This window comes from Lagopus muta, chromosome 1 (genome assembly GCF_023343835.1).
Source record: "Lagopus muta isolate bLagMut1 chromosome 1, bLagMut1 primary, whole genome shotgun sequence".
Classification (NCBI taxonomy): domain Eukaryota; kingdom Metazoa; phylum Chordata; class Aves; order Galliformes; family Phasianidae; genus Lagopus; species Lagopus muta.
In genome coordinates, this window is record NC_064433.1 from 145115220 (window position 1) to 145135523 (window position 20304).

Below are 20304 nucleotides of genomic sequence, written 5' to 3' on the forward strand. Positions count from 1 at the left end.
GGGCTTCTCCCAACCTCTACGTAAGCCCTGCTTAAAGCTGTGGCTGTAGGGCAGGCATTGCAGAGCCAAAACTCTGTCTTTTAAATGGCATTCAAGGCAATTAGAGACCAGGATTAAACAAACACCCGACACCAGCATCCTCAGCAGTGAGGGATTATCCCAGCCAGACCAGGTTGTCCCACAAAGGAGATCTCCGTGCTTCACTCGCTTGGATCTGGTGGAGAGGCTGCTCATAGCAATGAGTGCCCTGAGGTGGCTTTTTTGGGTTGTGCTGAGCTACCTGAGCTGCTGTAGTCTTCCCTGGGCAGAGGCACAGTTCCCCCGTGTCTGCATGACGGTGGAGGCCATTCGGTTGAAGCGTTGTTGCCCAGCCTTGGGGCCAGATCCAGGCAACGTGTGCGGGTCCCTGCAGGGCAGGGGATGGTGCCAGGGTGTGCAGGTGGACACCCAGCCCTGGAGCGGTCCCTACACCCTTCGAAATGTGGATGACCGGGAAAAGTGGCCCCTCAAGTTCTTCAACCAGAGCTGTTGGTGTACAGGTGAGAGGGGGGTGCGGGTTGAGGGGATGGGGAAGAACGTATCTGTGAGCATGTCTCTGTAGACCGTAAACATCCCAGGTGGTGTGAGGCATCGAGAAACCATCGAAGGGACTAGAAAACAGGATGTGAGGAGTGGCTGAAGGTACTGGCATTGTTTAGTCTGGAGAAAAGAAGTCTGAGGGAAGACCCCATCGCTCTCTCCAGCTGCCTGAAAGGAGGTTGCAGCAAAGGACAGAGTCAATCTCTTTCCTCGGGACACAGATGATAGGCTGGGAGGTAATGGCTTCATGTTGCACTAGGGAAGGTTTAGATTGGATATCAGGGAGTATTTCTTCACAGAAAGGGTGCCCAGGGAAATGATGGAGTTCCTGCAGCTGGAGAGATTTGTGGACATGGCATTTAGGGACATGGCTTAGTGGCAGACTTGGTAGTGTTTGATGGTGATGGTCTTGAGAGTCTTTTCAACTTCAGTTATCCTATAAGAGGGCTTTTAATATTATCATTTTCCTAAAAATACGATACAGCTTATCGCTATGATATGACAGTTCCTGTCTGGGGGTTCCAGAGCAAAAACATAAAGGCATTTTGCCTCATGCAATCTTTTGGGCACTGAAGTTTTCCTCTTGTCCTTCATCACCTTTTTCCATGGAGTTTTGGACCGTTCAGTGCTGTGTTCCAAGCTGATTCCTTGGGTCTACATGATTGCCAAAAGGCTACCCTGTCTTTTCTCTCTCTATTCTCTTGTTCCACACATGACTTTACATGGGCCTTTGTCTTCATGTTGTGGGAGGCAAAATGAATCAGGAAGCTGATGTGTTTGAAGGGTAACCTGGCCCAAAGAATTATTTTTTTTCTAAGACTAGTTCACCAGTCCTGGCATCAGGGAAGGAATAGGAAGGAGAGGTCAATGTAGGCTAATGAGACAGGTCCTTATTTGAAGTGCAGCCCTTGTTTAAGGAGGGTTAAAATCAACAGGAACCCATACTCCGCTCAGACTCTTTGCAAGGCTGGGAGGGCATGGTGTAGGCAGTCAGACAAAAGGCACGTCCCTAGCACTGAAGGTGCCTGTTAGATGGATTTCAAAAGCACCTTGGGATTTCTTGTTGGAAATATAAAGTGGTTTGGAGTCCTCAGCATGGGGAAAAATAGCCTACTTTTCTTCCACCTAACTTTTAGAAATAGCAGACCTATTTTGTCTAAAATGTGCCTTGGCTCTCACTATCAAAAAAAAGCTGTAATCAATCTGATAAAGATTTAAGATTTTAGCCCATGAATTTAAATTTAGCAATTCTGTAATGAACTCAAAGCAGACAGGTGGTGACAGATGACTTACATACCTCCAAAACTAAAGTCAGGCATCACATATAGACACAGACTCTGAGTTAGAAGAGTGCTAAAGCATGCTGGCATACACTAATATTTACACAGTCTGAGTAATTAGGGCATCAAAACCTGGGATTAAGGTGGGGAGAAGGGCAGGCAATCATTGATTTGTTTGTCCAAATAAAAGTAAGCACCAGTATTTAATATTTGCTGGGCTGAGTCTTAGGTGATGTGATTATAATGCTGTGTAGACTCGCTGATGAACAGTATTTTCCATAAGGGGATTCTAGATCTTGCAGGAAGTGCTCAGTCTGAGCTGTCTGCTAGAAACTTAATAGCTAAAGATAAAAGGATTGCTGAAAATTTGGCTGTATGTTGAAGAAAAATCTGAGAAAAATATCCATCTAGGACTGGTTTCTGAACATTTCTGAAAGAAAAAAGGAAAACAGCAAACACAAACCAATATTCATGATTGGTTGGTTATTGTTTTATTGATTATTTTTATAGTTTTCTCATGTTAATCTAATTTTCATATGGAAAATTAAAAAAAACATTTCCTTTCAATTTCTTGGATTTAACAGAAAATATACATTAGTCTTTCCTCCACTGGGGACAAATGCAACAGAATAAGATTAGAAAAACAGAAAGATCCAGTTTTTCTTCCTTTTTTTTTTTTTTTTTTTTTAAACAAAGAGTCATGATCAAAAAGACAATCGCAAGGCTGTTGTCAGCTGCTTGCTGTATGTTCCTAGCAATGTATTGCTGACATCATCTCTAGGAAAAAGCTGTGGTTATGGCATGAATGTTGCCAGGAGGTAACAACATATGCTCGGGGTAGATGTTCAGTTCCTGTCTAATTTCAAATTGAATCCATTGTATGTGTTCTGAAATTCCTTTAATTCAGTTTATATAAATTCTTAAACTGAAATGACGTAATGACAACTCCTGACTGTGCTGTAGTGTGTGAAGGGGAATGTGATCATTTGTTGTACTCAACGCATATAAGCTGTAAGTGTTGAACTGGGCAAAACATTGAATGTCCTGTTCTAATTAATCCTGAAAATGGACATTTATAGCTAGTTATACAGAAAAGCAGTACAGCAATAGGATAGTTAAATTTGGTTTAGGAGAATACTATTTTGGAAGATTTATGAACTAAGTGCTATTTTAAGTTCTAAAGGATGAAACTGTAGTGTATGGATCTGGTACAGCATTATAAGAAGTCCCCCACAGTAGTGAAAACATTACTGCAGTCAACAGTGGTTGTTAGTACAGGTCATGATGTTGATGCACTGAGGGATGCATCTTGAACTTTTTATTCAATAAGGAAATTCATGTGTCATTTCCCTTTGGACTGCAATTTTGACTCCGTCTTGTAGTGGTAACACCATGTCTTATCACTGCTAGTGATGCAATTTAGAAAACTGTCACTTTTAGCCTTGTACTGGTTCATGTTCATTAGGACCTGACATACTTGCACACGGTGTTCTGTCTGTCCTTGTGTGAACATCTGTGGGACCCAACTGGTGCAAATTTTGCAATATTACCACCATTGTTTCTAGTGCACTGAGATACTGAGTGCACTGATATTCAGATCTGTACACAGTTCCCTGGTCATAATCCACTGATCCAAGTGGATGAGCTGTTTGAGACTCTGTTCATTTTATGGTGTGACAACTGTGCATAGCCATCCAGAATGTGGCATGTCTTTCATGTCCCTGTCACCACAGCTGAAATGCACTCACTGTACTCATAGCCACTGTTTGGTCTCCATAACCATTCAGCAAGCATTCTTAAATGTCAGTGGATGCCATTTTTCCCTCATGGAAGAATTCAGTGATACCCCTTTGCTTCATACATACTTCCATGTCAAATGCCATTTTGTCAGACTAGCCCTCTGCTACCATCTGTCGCATGGCAACAAAATGTAATGGAACATTGGTGAGAAGGTTTAACCTCTACTGTCATACCATCAACATCCACTTCTGATGTCATGGGCCAACAGAATAAAGTAGGAGGCATTATTTTCAAAGCAGCCCTAACATAACAGGCCCTGTTAGCATCTGTAGTAAGTACAGATCTTCCATAATCTACAATCAAAATGTTTGTCTGAAATAAATGCAGGAAGAGCTAGAAGAATTAACAATTTGTCTTATATGGTAGCAATCCTGATCCTACCTTTGAGATACTGAGTTATGGTTGTTTTTAAAATTTATTGTCTCAGTGAAAGTAACAGTCGTGACAGCTGCTCAGTTTTCAAGGAATTCTAGAATCATTTGGACTGGAAAAGATCTTCAAGATCATCAAGTCCATCCATCAACCCAATGTACTGAGTCCCATGGCTATACCATGTCCTGTAGTGCCATGTCCACACATCGTTTAAATACCTCCAGGGTGGAGACTACCATTTTCCTGGGCAGCCTGTTGTAGTGCCTCATGATCCACTCTGCAAAGAAGTTATTCCTGATGCTTTATCTAAACCTCTTGTGGTGGAAAGTAAGGCTGTTTCCTTACATCCTATCATTTGTAACCTAAGAAAAGAGACTAACACTCCCTTCGATGCAGCCTCCTTTCAGTTAGTTGTAGAGAGTGACGAGATGTCCCCTTAGCTTCCTTTTCTTCCAGACTAAACAATGCTAGTTCCCTCAGTTAATCCTCAGGAACTATTGTTTTCTGGTTCCTTCTCCACCTTCTTTGCTCTTCTCTGCACATGCTCCAGTAGCTCAATATCCTTCCAGTAGCAAGGAGCTCAAAACTGAACACAATATTCAAGGTTCCATCTCACCAGAACCATGTACAAAGGAATAATAGTTTCCAAAAGAAGGCAGAAAATGGTCAGTTATGTGGGTTCATTATACCAAAGAAGAGACACTGAGTTGATGAAGTTACTAACTTATGTTACTCCTGATGAGTCACTCTCATGTTTCCGAAGGCCAACCACATGCGCTAGGGAGAAAAGTCTCTGTGAGCTCCTGCAAATACTGAGGTAAAAAGGAGCTACAGTGGTGTGTGATAAATAGTGTTGCCATATACCAGCAATGTGTAAGAACATATACCAAGTATTATGTCATAGGAAGTGTCATTTTTGCAGTGTGATGCCCATGGATTGACTCAGTGGAAGAAGTAGCATTACATAGTGCCTTAAGAAACAGCCAGATGCGCCCAACTTGACCAGGAAGACCGTCATTAGTAATGGTGAGAATAGACACAGAAAAGCTCCTGAAGTATGTGGTCCTATCTGTAGGTAAAAGAGTTAGTGGAAAAGACACCCCAGATTAATTTTTGTTCAGCAGCAGTGCAGTTGTTATTTCTAGCAGCAGTGAACATGCGGGGAGTATCTGAACCCAGCTGATCTATTGCCATGATCTATGCCATGATCTATTTACAAGAACAGCCTTCCACGCTATATTGTCTGGGAACCCTAAGAGGTGAAAATTACATCAAGTTATCTTTGGGATAGTTTCAGAGAGGTAGTACCTTGAACTGCTACATATTAGTCACTAAAGGCAGAAGGCATACCCAGAACTTCCAAGACCCAGAAAGGGTCTTGGAAGGCTGTCTCTGTCTTCATGAAAATGTCTGTTGTGTGCTTCATCCTGATAATATGTATTTACTTCTCCTACTCCATTAGGAGTATATCACTGAGGTCCACCACTGCCAGAGTAGCAGACATTGGAATTAAATTGTAAGAAACTGAGATATACATTTCACAGTGCTATCATGCGGGAAGTGCACAAGACAATGAAGTTTTTTGAAGTCAGCTATGCATTATATCCATACCACTGGCCCAGTAGAATGTTTTAGAAACAACTACTGGAAAAGTCCTTTGGCTTAAACATAAAAAAACCTGCATCTGTCTACTGCAGTCATTTGTATTTGCAGACCTCCATCCACTTCTTGCTGTTTCAGCCACTGCATGGTGATAGTTCCATCATGCATGGAGATTGATGAAAGGAAATGACAAAAAGCATCTTTTGATTTCATGAAGTATTGCGTGCATTTCTGACAAGACAGTATTGCCAAACAGACATGTGGACATTAAAAATACATCAGACACAATCAACAGAAATAGTGCAGAATGAAATACTTCTTTGCCTGGAGATAGACTCCAGCCTCTTCTAGTCTTCAGTCCTCTTTCTTGCACAGTAAAAGTTCATGTCTCATTGAAAAATGTCTGGTGAAGTGGTGGAAAAAAAGACCCCCAGGATTACACTGTAGATCTGACTGTAAAGGGAGAAAATCCCACAGAGCACCAACTGGATATAATTAACACCTGTGTGAGGACAACAGGTAAGAAACCATTGGTTCACTTAACTACAGAAGCCACGCCTATAGAGCAAAGTTTCTTTTTCATGAAGATGACTCACAATTTCAGAGATTTTGCAAATCTCTTTTCATAGTCTGAAGAGGTGCATAAAGTATACCTAAATATGGCTGTTTAGAGATAAAGGATGCTCACTGAGAGGTGACTAGGACAAACCTGGTCTTGTACTAATTTTGTTTCTGTTAGTGCATCACTTCAAGGATGCACACAAACAATTCAACGTGATGCTTATCCAATGCTGCAAGTGGATGAAAGTGTGACTGCTGATCTCAAAAAAGGTTGTTGGCAGAATTTGTCATTGGTTAACTCCTACTTTGCCACTCTGCTCTTAAAAAGGATTAAGTTGTACCTTTGGATGTGAGGGACAACAGCTACAACTGTTTATTTTTTTTCTGACATAAGCCATCAGCCCCCTGAAATTATGCAGACCCATAGGCTTTTGATTTCTTCTTTGCTTGCTGGATCATGACAACCAAGTCCAGCTGCTCCTACCTGCACTGGGGAGGAATCTAAGCAATATACTTGGAAACTGTCTTTGTGATATGCCACTGGGTTTTGTATGATCCAAAACCTAATTAAAAATCTTCACCCTCGTGGTCCCTAAGATGGACTTGAGCTTCATGACAACTTATTGATCTTCTTGCCTCTGAAGTAACCATAAGCTTTCTGAACCTGCAGTTAAGTTCTCATGACCTTTTGATAGGACTCACAGGAATCTGTCACATATGTTTACAGCTCAACATCCCTTACCCTAGAGCTAGCCACAAGCTATATAGCCTTCTGAGTAACATCCTTCATAACCTTGGCAGTCTTTGAAATTGGTATTAGGCCCTATAGGCCCTGACAATCTAAAATTCGACTTTTGTGTTTTCTGTTGTTTTGCTCACAGACTCAAGCCTGTTGCCTAGGAACATCTTGCTCCTCCAGGAGCTCTTCACAAGCCATTTCTCCATTTCTGTATTAACCCCAAGACCATTTGGATCTGTCTGCACAGATATGTATGGGAGCAGTGAGGTTTTACAGCATTTTGATAGAGAGTTGGTATAGTCATAGAGGAGCATGTATGTGTAGCTGAGGTTGGAGTGAGTTTCAGTGCACTTTTGGAGAACTGAAAAGAGATCCCAGAGGAGCCCTGGCTGTCTGCTCGCACCCTCCTCCCCCTAGTGCCAATACTCACCATCCCACACTGATGCTTTGCAGTCAGTACTCCTGTGCACGGAATGGAGGCAGATATGAACTGCTGGAATGACTGTTCCCCTCTCCTCCAAAGCAAAGGGAGTTGCAGCAGAGCCATTCTGCTGCTTCTGGCACTTTGCTATGGTGGGCAGAGAGCCACAGAGCCTGTGCTTTGCTTAAAGCAAGCTCTGTTTCTTCAGGATCTTCCATTGCTTTGGAGGATCCAAGTTAATAGAGGAGAGCAGAGCTGATTACTTGCCTAAGGAGTGATGCCAGCGGGGAATGATGGTGTTGCACTATTTCTCAGGCTCCTGTTTCAGCACTATTTAATTCTTAACATTCCTAAAACGTGACCAGCAACAACCCTGTGCCTCTACCAGACTGTGCTAGTTCCTGGATACACTGCTAACAGACATTAATTTTTCCTAGGCTTTGTCCTTAAGAGAACTGTTTTGATTGTTAGTGGACTTTTTTCTGTTTTTTTTTTTTTTTTTTTTCTTTTTTTTTTTTGAATTTGATCCTGGAAGTCTGGGAGCACTTGAGAGCCAATCAAGCAAAGCGTTTAATCACCAGCTTAACCTGGAGTACTTAGCCCCCTGTTCATCTAGAGACTTAGACTCCTCACATGCCTGAAGGCTTCATGGAGCTCTTAGCGCCTTGGGGCATCAAGCCCATTATCCAGTGCATTTCCTCCCCAACTAGCTGAGTGATTCTTGGCCCTGACCCTGCTCTGGGATGCAAGCCATCCTTCTAGTTAACCAGCTGGCAGCTGCCAGTCTGTTCAGTTGCTACCCCTTCCAGGAACTGAAATGTCTGGGAAAATGAAAGATAATTCGCAATTCTCCTGCATTTCAATGTTAGTTCCTTCTGATTCATAATTTCACATCTTCTCTCTCTATTCATTCAGGCAACTTTGCTGGCTATAACTGCGGTGACTGCAAGTTTGGTTGGACTGGCCCTGACTGCAGTGTGAGGAAGCCACCAGTTGTCAGGAGAAACATCCATTCCTTGACAACAGAGGAGAGGGAGCAGTTCTTCGATGCTCTAGATCGTGCAAAGACTACCATCCACCCAGACTATGTGATTGCAACTCAGCACTGGATGAGTTTGCTTGGCCCCACCGGAGAGGAACCACAAATTGCCAACTGTAGCATTTATAATTACTTTGTTTGGCTTCATTACTACTCTGTCAGAGATACACTCCTAGGTTAGTGCTTTTCTTGTCCAATGGGCTTTGTTGGTAGATGAAAGGGTGAAAAGTATCATTGCTGAACAATGGTAAGTATGCTTACCACAGCTACATTACTATAGCAAGCAGTGAAGCCCAGAAGAGGGTCTGTGCAGTAAAACAGTTGGTGCTGACAAGCCAACAGTTTACAGCTGAGGGTGGTTCAGGTTTACTTCGGGCCTGCTGTAGTCTGGTCCCAATGAATGAATGCTCCAATGCACTCTGATGCCTCTGATGCCTCTTCTGTCTGACAGGGAGGCAGCTCACAGGTTCCAAGATAACTCCAGTGGGTGAACCAAAATGTGGTCAGTCGACCCATTTCAGAAGGACATTCCCAGTCCAGAATACAGCATAGATGCAGCAGCAGTGGGAAGGGAGCTCTGCAGTGATGAAGGCAGAGACTTTAGGGACTGGCATGCTGTTGCTTTCTCTGTTTTTCAGCAAGTCACTGAGGATTGGATTTACCTGACCAGCTACAGTAAGCTTTTAAAACCAAATCAGGTTAGAGGTTTAGGTATCTATCTGCATGCTTTCTCCCAGATCACAATTCCTAGCCCTCGTGGCTCTTCTAGACTGAAGCACCTATACCTTAATACATGATTTAACAAAATCCAGCTTCCACAGGAAGAGGCAGCAGTGTGGCTTTTCTACCCAGCAGCCCTACATACAGGCTGTGGAGTTTAGCATTCAAGTATTTCCATGTGAGTGAGATAGCTGGTGAAATTTGCCTGCATCTACCTCCTTGCTAGAGGGCATTTGTTACCCCACAGTGGATTTTATCCACTTTCCCCTTCTGCCACTGTCCCATCTTATAAGGCTGAAGGGAGTAGAATCATAGAATCACAGAAAAAGGAAAAGACCTTAAAGATCATCAAGTCTAACCAAGACCTAACCATAGTACCCTAACTCTAGCAACCCTCTGGTAAATCATGTCCCTGAGCACCACATCCAAATGGTTTTTAAACACATCCAGGGATGGTGACTCAACCACCTCCCTGGGGAGCCTACTCCAATGCTTAACAACCCTTTCTGTAAAGAAGCTTTTCCTGATATTCAACCTAAACTTACTGTGGCACAACTTGAGGCCATACTGAGTACTCTCTAGTCTAGCCAGAGCAAAGGTCCTTCAGGTGATAGGGCAGTCATGGGAGAAGGGGAAGAAGCAACTTCCAGTGCTGCTGCAGGGATAAATAAACCTGTATGTGAGTTGAAGCTTGCTGCAGTAATAAGTGAATCCAAGTGTGGTTTGAGTCCCCTACTCTTTCAGTGTCTCATGTGTATGGTGGAATTTCTTCCACTTGACTGCTTTTCTCCAAATGCTGTAGTAAAGAAAAATGTGGAGAAGGTTGTCAGCTGATCAGATATCAGAATTATAATGGTGGCTGCACCAAGGAAATGCAGGTGGGTGTCAAAGCACATTTCTATGTGATATTTTGCTGATGCCTTTATTGCAAAATTACTAGATGTCTTGAAATAGTTCTTGTCAAAAGTGAAACCATGAATAATAACTAATCCGTCTTTGTAGAGATCTATATATTTGAATTTCCATGTCTTCGTGAATACTCAAGTGAGGAGAGAAATGGGTTAATTTTGAATAGAAAATAGATCTTCCCAATCTTTGTGGTCAAGTACCCATCAAAAGACATTGTGCATTCTTTATGGATATTTTTGCAGCTTAAAAGCATATACTTTTTAAAACTTGCTAGATTAATTATCATTTTCAAAAACAACTCCTGTGTCAGGCAGGCATCAATCAGAAACTCTCTTTGGAGAAGAATTACTTGCCTCCAATACTATTATTCAGATACTGGGAAGCTTTTTGTATTCTGGGAAACGTCAAGGTGATCTGTTGTTTGATCTGTGTTGTCAGATCAAACAGCGCCTGAGAATCTGTTCTTGTGGATCACTTTTTGGTATGTCTCTTTTTTTCTGTCTTCCCCCCCCCATTATTACAGCTATTGTGGCCCTTTAAACACTACAAATTATCCAGTCATGTAAAGAAATAAGATTACAATTTTTATGGATCTCAGAAGGAACCTCAATATTTGTTGGATTTCTAGAATGAGAAAAATTGGATTCCTCCTGAAATCTAGCATGAGACTTAATTCCAAAGGCTTAACTAGCCTTTATGTTCTGCTCAGCAAAGGGTATTTCCATACAAAAGGCATTACAGATTCTTTTGTGCTTTCTTTCACATAGAGCTAAAATATCATCATCATGCATCAAGTAGCACTTTTTTGCTAAGGTAAGAATTTATTTGGAAAAATGAAAAGGTGGTGGGATCAGGCAGCTAAAGAAAGATGGATCTAATCTGTCATTTCACTTTTTGAAAAGAAAGCACCCTGGTTTCATTGAAGATAGGAGAAACTGTACGGGCAGCTCTTTTGCTGAACTTCTCGAGGCCAGTAAGGGAAGCAGTGATCAGGACTGCAGCTATCCAAAATGCACAGCAACAGCCAAAATGAAAACTACCAAATTTCCCTTGACCAGGTTCCTGCTTCACCTCCTTATGAATTGCTGCAAAAAACCCTCATCAATTTACCTTTTTTCTTCAAAATTTTCTTTAGTGGGAACCAACCCTGAAGAGAAACAAGCAGGATTTGATGAAAAGTGGTAAAGGATATGTTGAATTACTATTGGCAGGCTATGGAAAGTGTTAATGCTCTCTTAATAGATAAGCTGTGAAAGTCCTGCTGCTGAACATGAGAGAAAGCTAATATTTCCAACAGTAAGACTGTTTAAAAAAAACACTCTGAAAACAGTTTAAATGAGAAGAAATGTTCACAATACCATTCTTGTCCCCTGTAAGCATTGCAGCCTTTGATCTGTGCACTCTTTCCAAAGGAGCAGAGCTGAAAGTTCTCATTTAACTCAGCTACAGGCAACAGAGGAAGATGCTCTCTTTACTTCTAGCTTCACTTGGTGCTGAAGTGCTTATTTTATCTTCTTTTGTAGGGCCTGGCCGCCCCTTCACAGCTATTGATTTCTCCCATCAAGGACCTGCCTTTGTAACATGGCACAGGTACCATTTGCTGTTGCTGGAAAGAGACCTGCAGGTTAGCTAAACAGCCTCTTTCTTTTCTCACACAACTTCTCTCTTTTGCTACACATTTTTGTTGCTTCAGCCAAGGGTGTTATTTCCTTGGACTGATTCTTATACAAACTGTCAAGAGTGTTTGCTCACGGATCCTTCTTTATGTAAAAGAAAATGATTGCTTTCAAGATATTGAGAACTGAATCGTTTCTTACTGTAAACAGTGATATGAATGCTATTGTCAAGATTTTTCTTCTTCATAATGTAGAACAGAAGATGCAAATTAGCAATGTTCATTAATAAAAACAAAATAAACAGAAAACACCCACCTACGTAAAACCTGTGGATAGCATGTGCTGGAAAGCAGACAACAAGCAAGAAAGCCACATCGAGGATTTCCCTCTTCAAATATAGTGTTATGTATTTATTAGTTTCATATATTTAGGTGTAGGTATTTTTACTGCTCAGTCTCTGAGTTGGTACAAAAGCTAACATGGCCAAAAAGAGGGCAAGCCAACAGCAGTTTAACTATTCACAGCATATTTTCTGGGTCCGACTTAACACCCCAGTGTTCTGAAAGTGTGGGAGCAGCACTGTGAAGTGTGTGTAGTTACCTTCAAGTGAAAAGCAGAATGCAGAATACCCAGTGGCATCACCTGCAGGAATCACTTTCTTTCTCTTTCCTTTGAAGGTGATCCTCCATTAATGTGTCTCTGTCCATTGCAGCGACTGATGGGCAATGAGTCCTTTGCGCTTCCCTACTGGGACTTTGCTACAGGTAGAAACACATGTGATGTGTGCACAGATCAGCTCTTCGGAGCACCGCGGCCAGATGACCCGGGGCTGATCAGCCTGAACTCCAGATTCTCCCGGTGGCAAATAGTTTGCAACAGGTATGGAAATATCTAAGGAAAGCCTGCATACTGACCAAATCTTGTTTTGGCATTATAGAAAATTAGAGATGAACTGAAAAATCTTTTTCGTTTCACTAGGTGAGATCTTAACTCTGGTATGTTTAGTGCTGTTTTGGAACTATGGAAACTATGGAACACTCTGAAACTTTGATATGCCTCAAATCCACGATAAAGCATGTGGAAAGATGTGATAGCGACATCCAGCATGGCTCTACTAAAGGCAAATCCTGTCTGATAAATATGGTGGCCTTCTAAAATAGGGTTAAAGTGTTTGTCAATAAGGAAAGAGCAACTGATGTCATCTACCTGGACTTGTGCAAAGCATATGACTCTGTCCCACAAAACATCCTTCTAAAATGGAGAGACATATATTTGATGGATGAACCACTTGGTGGATAAGGAATTGACTGGATGTCCACATTCAAAGTACTGTGGTCAATGGCTCAATGTTCAGGTGGAGACCAGTGATGAGTGGTGTTCCTCATTGGTCTGTACTGGCAGCAGTACTGTTCAGCGTCTTTTTTTGGCAACGTGGACAGTGGAATTGAGTGCACCCTCAGCAGGCTTTCAGATTACACCAAGCTGAGTAGTGTGGTAGACACACTGGAGGGAAGGGATGCCATCCGGAGGTACTTGGACAGGCTTGAGAGGTGGGCCTGTGTGAACCTCACGAAGTTCAACATGGCTGAGAGCAAGGTCCTGCACCTGGATTGAGGCAATCCTAAGCATAAATACAGGCTGGGCAATGATAGAGAGCCGCTCTGCAGAGGAGGACTTGGAGGTGTTGGTTGATGAAAAACCAAACATCAGCTTGCAATGTGCACTTGCAGCCCAAAAAACCAAACATATCCTTGGCTGCATCAAAGAAGCGTAACCAGCAGGTCAGGGGAGTGATTGTCCCCTTCTTGGCTCTTGTGAGCCCTCACTTGCAGTGCTGCATTCAAATGGGACCCGCAGTGGAAGAAGGATGAGGAGCTGTTGAAGTGGGTCTAGAGGAAGGCCACAAGGATGATCAAAAGGCTGGAGTACCTCTTCTGTGAAGACAGGCTGAGAGGACTGAGATTATCCAACCTGGAGAAGAGAAGGCTCCGATGGTCTTCCATATCTGAAGAAGGCCTTCAGGAAAGAAGAGGAAGAACACTTTATCAGTGATAGGACAGGGGTAACAGTTTTGAACGAAAAGAGAGTACATTTAGAGTAGATATTAGGAAGAAATTCTTCACTGTGTTGGTGATGAGGCACTGAAATACATAGCCTGGAGAAGCTGTGGATGCCCATCCTTTGAAGTGTTCAAGACCAGAGTGAACAGGGCTTTGGGCAACCTGATCTAGTGGGAGGTATTCCTGCCCAGGGCAGGAGATTGGAACTTGATGAACTTTGGTGTTCCTTCTAACCCAGAACACTGTTATTCTGTAATTCTATGACTGACTTCAAAGTAGCTGAGATTTCACACAGGAGACAACACAGAGAGAACTGCGTTCTTGCTGTCAGCTGTCTGTAGGCATATATTGATTTGGTTAAATGCAGGGCTTTGTTGATGGGTTCATGTAGAGGACTGGGGCAGAATAGCATAAGATGCTGCCAGTTATAACGCTCATCCTGTCAGATCTGGGGCAGTGTGCAGTCAGCCAGATGAAGGTACTAGGAGCTCTAGGCTTTTCAGGAAAGAGTCTCTTTCTATGGATACCTGAATTGCTACTTGAAATTCTGCCTTTAGGCACCAATTAGCTTTAACCCTTGCCCATACTTTTTCTTTAAGATAGATTTTTTTTTTTTTCTTGATAACTGAAATGACTAAACTCTTGTCAAGGTTAAACAGCAGAGGGCTTTTATTTCAGGAATTCATTTTACACTGAATAGCAGTTTTTTTTTTTCCTCGAGTGTTTCACTGTCTTTCTCCTCTTCCTTCTCTCTTTCCTTCCCTGATAGAAGGGGCTTGCCCTTTACTAACTATTAGGCAACATTTGCAACAGTTCCTGAAAAATGCAATACACTACTAGCTCTTTTCTTCTAAAAGAGTGAAGGATGGAAAGTAGAAACTTGCCTTCTGTCATACTTTTGTTTTCTTTAGCTCATCTCACAGAGGGACTTTCCTACTTTTTTTTGTCTTTTTGAGAGTGAAAAACTACCCTTGTTCAGATTCTCTTAGACTGTCTGTCAAAAACTTCTTGGGAGGAGAGGAGGTATGAAGGGAATTTCACTTGCTTTTTCTGAAGTGTTCCCTCTGCAGAAGATGAGCCTAGATACTCTGTCCAAATGACTGACCTTCACCAGAGTCTAAGCCAGAGGAAGCCATGGCATGGGGCCACTTCAGCAATAACTTCAGCTTCTAGTCTGTGGGAAGTGAACTGTACCTCCTTACGGGATGCCTGTCATGAAGATCTGCTCTCCCACACCTATAGCCAGGGCCACAGAACCCTATTCTGGCTGAGGCGGGCAGGGCTCTCTGTGTCCCAGCCCCTGCTCCAGCAGCACCACCCACAGCAGGGTGCCCAGGCCCATGGCCAGGCGGCTTCTGGAGAGACGCAGGGAGGAGACCCCACAGCCTCTGGGCAGCCTGTTCTTCTTTTATGCTGTAGCAGAAAAAGAAGGAAAAAAACCCAAACAAACCAACAAAACAGGCTTCAAGCCTTTCTCCTAACTTGTGCTACTTTTCGTTTCATGCTCAGCTTGGATGATTACAACCGCCTGGTGACACTGTGCAATGGGAGTGATGAAGGACTGCTCCGACGAAGGCCGCTGAGGGACTCGGGTGAACAGCTGCCCACTGTGGAGGACGTCAGGAGATGCCTTTCCCTGCACGAGTTCGACAGCCCTCCGTTTTTCCGCAATTCCAGTTTCAGCTTCAGGTTTGTCCTAGAGCTAGCCGAATCATGGATATTTTTTATTTGTGCGCTTTTCAGCAGTATCTTGTTACTTAATGCTGCTTTTACCTGTCCACAGGAATACGCTGGAAGGCTTCGATACACCAGAGGGAGCCCTGAACTCGCCAATGCTGAACCTCCATAATTTGGCTCACTCTTTTCTGAATGGAACCAGTGTTCTCCCTCACGCAGCTGCCAATGATCCCATCTTTGTGGTATGGCTTTTTCCTCCAGCATGAGTGCAAATGGCTGCATCTCCGAGGCAGCTGTCTCACCAGAAATTAGCAGAAATAGAAGAGAATTCCCTAGAAAAAAATTCTTTAATTACAAAACGACAACTCTTTCCTTGAACTTTTTCTCACTTGTGTGGTGGGCAAATAAAGATGGAAAAAAAATACAGGATGATTTGTAAAACATACAATAAATTTATAGGAGGAAGTGCTGCCTGTCAGACTGCCCCTGAATCCTTTTATTAGGTGGTATCTGAAGTTAATGTCTTTTGCCAGATGATTATACAGCAACAAGAAAAAACTGAAAATTGGGTTAACTATTTTAGAGCAGCAGACTGAGAAGTTTGTTTCTTCATCTCAAACTTCAGAAGCTACAGAGAATCACATTTAATATCAAGGTCTCTTGAGGAATAGAAGTGATTTCATTGGTGCATGGGTACATTACTGCACTGCAGTATGAACAGCAAAGTGCAAATAAAAAGCCATCAGCTGACTCTGCTGCATATCTTCCCCGCCTAATGAATTCATGCTAATTTTGTCTTCCTCTTTGTTAAATTAAACCACAGTGATTATACAGAGACACTGTAAAGCAATTCATTACTTTCTTACCTTTATTTTTAAGATTGCAATCTTTTGATGGAGAAATTAGCAAGAATACTTATGTTCTTCAGTTTGTTTCCTTAAAAATTCTTGAATTCCTACGTGAATTCTTTTTTATATTATCAAATCTTTAATTTACCGTACTATAATTTTATATGCAGGATTACCCATGAAATGCTTTCTAAGTTTTTTTCCATGGCGATAAATGAAAAGCATAAGTTCACCAGAAATTAATCTGGACTGTCCCAGACTGTTTTCTGAACCCCTACATAAGCCCTGTAATTTTGGCATCCTCACCGATCCCTTGTGTGGCTGGCTCAAGACCTGTGCTGAACTAAGGAACTGCTTTAAATGCTTTTGAGCTCAGAAAGAGCCTAATAAACATGCGTGCCCATATATCAATTTGCAGGTTCTTCACTCCTTTACTGATGCCATCTTTGATGAGTGGATTAAGCGGTTTCATCCCCCTGACAATGCCTGGCCTGAGAAGCTGGCTCCTATCGGTCACAACAGACTGTACAACATGGTCCCTTTTTTCCCTCCTGTAACCAATGATCAGCTCTTCCAAACTGCGGAGCAGCTTGGCTACACCTATGCCATTGACCTGCCAGGTATGTCTCAGAGGCCAAGAAATGAGACAGCTCGACTTTTCAATGACATAGACTTTTGGAACATAAGGCCCTGCTCCCCAAAGCGTGGGTCCATTCACCTGGTCACTAGCAATCCCATAGCATAACTTAGGCAGTTGTAACTCATTGGGTAAGTTGTGATAGCTGCAAAAATGTCTATACTTAGTTTGCTTCTGCTCTGCAGCAGAATGCATGAACTTGAAGTCCTCTGGCACTGAGAATGATGCTCCTTTGGGGCTAAGGAACATTTGATTTTAGCTCCTCTTCCCAGGACTAGTGATGCCTGTTACAGAATGCTTTAATCTGTCAGAGGTCAGGCACTCTGCCAGAGAGCTGGTTTCTTGACATTTGTTTTGCACACAGCCCTGGGTCATACTGTCCCATGAAACACATTAGAGATGTACTCTGTTAAAATTTGAATGCCCTGGAGAGATATCTCTAAGTGCTTTGTATTATAAGCCCCCAATTTTAAAGATTTTCCTTGCCTGTATGCCTATAGGGTTTCTCTGCTCATTTGAAATTACCTTTGACACAAATTAGACAAAAGAACGTCCCCTCGCCCCTCCAACCAAAGTGTTCATGCACAAAATCAATGAATTTGGAAGACAAGCTACAAATATTTGTGGAAGGCACAAGCGTAAGAAATGCATGAAAACCATGCTTCAACTGCTTTACTAAAGATTAAATCTGAGCAGTTTCTTTCTCCATATCTGTATTCTTTTGAGAGGCAGTTGGTGCTTATCTAACCTATGTGGACAGAATTTTCTTCTAAGTGCTTTCCATGTATCTGTGGTTTTAATCTGTGGAAACAGTTAAAAGGTCTACAGAATGCGATGGATCAAAACCCCTCTCCTCAAGCTGTGTTCATGCAGGGGAACCCTGATTTATGGAGGCATGCTGGTTGCCTTGGAAGTGCTTTTCTCAGAGACATTTCTAGAATTTCCCCTGAAAATGGAAACTTCTTTTACAGAGTTTCAGTTTTCCTCCTCCTGGGCCACTGTCCCTGCTTCTGCTTTGGAACTGCTGCCAGCCCTTTGCCATAACTTAGCTAGAGAGGAACAAAGGCAATTTACTATTCTGCTGCTTCTTAACTCCTGCCTAAATAAATTATTAGCTCTCCATGAAGCAGTGTTCCTGTCCCTGTATGGATAGTTAATGTTAGAGAATGATGGTTTTTACATTAAATCCCCCTCTTTTAACTACGTGTATAACTTCCTAATTCTTCTTTACCTAACCAAGTTATAAATTGACATATGTAGTGCATTCCTGGCTCTTATTTGAGAGACAGCAGCAAACAACATTGGGAATTTACTTCATTAAAGAATGATTGTTTTCAACTCTTTTTTGGCAGAGAAAGCACATGGGACACACAACGTTTAGTTGCTTTTATAGTCAATGTGGCATCTACTCAAGCACTCTGGAGTTAAGCCTTAATATCTAAACATCTTCTGAATACCTTAAATCCCACTGGGAATTTTTTTGTGAATATTTATTCAAACATTATTGGTATGGCCTCAGTATCTGTAGCATTTTTCAGAACAGGAAAACAGGCAATTGCTGCTGCTGAAAGCATAAAGGAAAAAACAAAATAAAGTCATTCAATCAAGTGGAGCTGAGAAGAAGTCATTTATACAGGATTGCTGTAAGAGTGGACAATACTATCTCAGAAGACAGTAGCTCCTTAGAAGTGGTTTGAAAGCAGAGGTTGTGATCCAGAGCTGGCCAGCAGAGCTGTGCTAAGCAGTGTTTTCTGTTAAAAACTTGACAGTGGACTGCACTGTGGTCTATTAAAAAAATAATAATAATAAAAAAGAATGTTTTCCACTGATCAGAATATCTTGAAACAGCTATATAGAAATATCCCTCCAGGAAAAATTGCTTAAATCATTCATAATTTTGGCCAAATTAAATAAGACCATAGCTTAACGTTAATCTTTCCCATTCCCAACACTTTCATTTGTTTGAAAGACTGGAGCTTAAGTTCAGCCATAGATTTCTCTGTCAGGAAATGTCTCTGGCGATGGTGTATTGGTTACACAAGGCATTACCACCTTCCACCGTGGCCCTTGGTTCTCTTAGACACACAAGCAATAGCAATGAGCAGGATGTGGGCAATTTGCTTCCTTCCACATGATTTGAGAAATGAAATCACTGTCTGTCTTCACTTCAGATATTTTATGTTTCCAGGTTCATTTGAAGAAAGCCAAGCGTGGGCTGCCATGGTTGGATCCACAATTGGAGGAACGCTGATGGCTTTGGCTGTGCTTGTTCTGCTGCTTGTACTTTTCCAGCACCGAAGGCAGAGAAAAGGTTTTGAACCACTGATGAACGTGAGATTCAGCTCCAAAAAGTACATGGAAGAGGCTTAGTGCCTTGGCTTTGTTCCCTTGCTCATTCTGCTGAGAAGTGACCTTGATTGATTTATTCAAATCTGAGCAGAGTTTAGCCAACCTTATCACACACACCTTTGGCAGCTAACTACATTGTTCTCTTTCAGTTTTTCCAGTTATCTTGTGAATTGTGATATATGAAGTCTCTGGGTACGTGTGTGCAAGGCCCAAGAGAGACCAGAGTTTTCTCATTACCAAACATTATCTGGAGTGTGTGACACTTAAAAATCATCAAATCTCTATAGAGTTAGATCAAGACAGTTAAGAATCAAAATAGAAGAAAAACGTCTTGAATTAGCGAGATTTTTTTTTCAGCTCAATTTGGTTTTGATTTCATTTAGCAGCCCTGTGATGCGCTGAAAGTTTTAAACTCTACATATACATTTGAATAGTGTATTATTTTATGGTTATCAATAAATGTTCTAAAGAATGTAGTTCATTTGCAGGAGGTTAAAAATGTTTTGTGCAGTGTGGCAAAATACTGTGGGAACCCCATTGTTTTGTTCCAGAAGCACAATCATATCATTTCGGAGAATCACACAATCATAGAATGGCCTGGGTTGAAAAGGACCACAATGATCATTGAGTTCCAACCCCCTGCTGTGTGCAGGGTCGACAACCATCAGACCAGGCTGCCCAGAGCCACATCCAGCCTGGCCTTGAATGCCTCCAGGGATGGGGCATCCACAGCCTCCTTGGGCAGCCTGTTCCAGTGCGTCACCACCTCTGTGTGAAAAACTTCCTCCTAATATCTAACCTAAACCTCCCCTGTCTCAGTTTAGAACCATTCCCCCTTGTCCTATTACTATCCATTTCATATGATCCCATATTTTGTTTCTGATCAAGCTAATGTTAACAGTTGGTAAGCATCCAGGCTGAAATTCTCCTAAAATTTGTTTAGAAGCAGGAGTTCTCTTACAGCTAGATAGATATCTGTGTTCTAATCCTGTATTAGGAACCTGTAACAGAAGCTGAAAATGATGCTTATCCATCTCTATTTTAGCTCTTCTACACTGTTTCATGTATTCATGTTTCAAGACCCAAATACTGTCA

At 42.1% G+C, this 20304-nt stretch overlaps 1 protein-coding gene across 1 annotated transcript; it reads left to right on the top strand.

Annotated features, from left to right (window-relative positions):
- The first annotated feature begins 238 nt into the window (after positions 1–238).
- DCT (dopachrome tautomerase) lies at positions 239–19230 on the top strand. The gene is made up of 8 exons (XM_048958043.1): positions 239–539; positions 8270–8569; positions 11546–11646; positions 12351–12517; positions 15208–15387; positions 15482–15617; positions 16642–16843; positions 19049–19230. The coding sequence occupies exons 1-8, from the start codon at positions 239–241 to the stop codon at positions 19228–19230; spliced, it is 1569 nt and encodes a 522-aa protein (XP_048814000.1).
- Positions 19231–20304: the final 1074 nt, after the last annotated feature.

Excerpts from the sequence above, each read along its gene's own strand:
- DCT (XM_048958043.1), top strand. The coding sequence starts at position 239 with ATGAGTGCCCTGAGGTGGCTTTTTTGGGTTGTGCTGAGCTACCTGAGC. Across the intron at positions 15,618-16,641 it reads CCAATGATCCCATCTTTGTG|GTTCTTCACTCCTTTACTGA; the intron begins GTATGGCTTTTT and ends ATCAATTTGCAG. Across the intron at positions 16,844-19,048 it reads CTATGCCATTGACCTGCCAG|GTTCATTTGAAGAAAGCCAA; the intron begins GTATGTCTCAGA and ends TTATGTTTCCAG.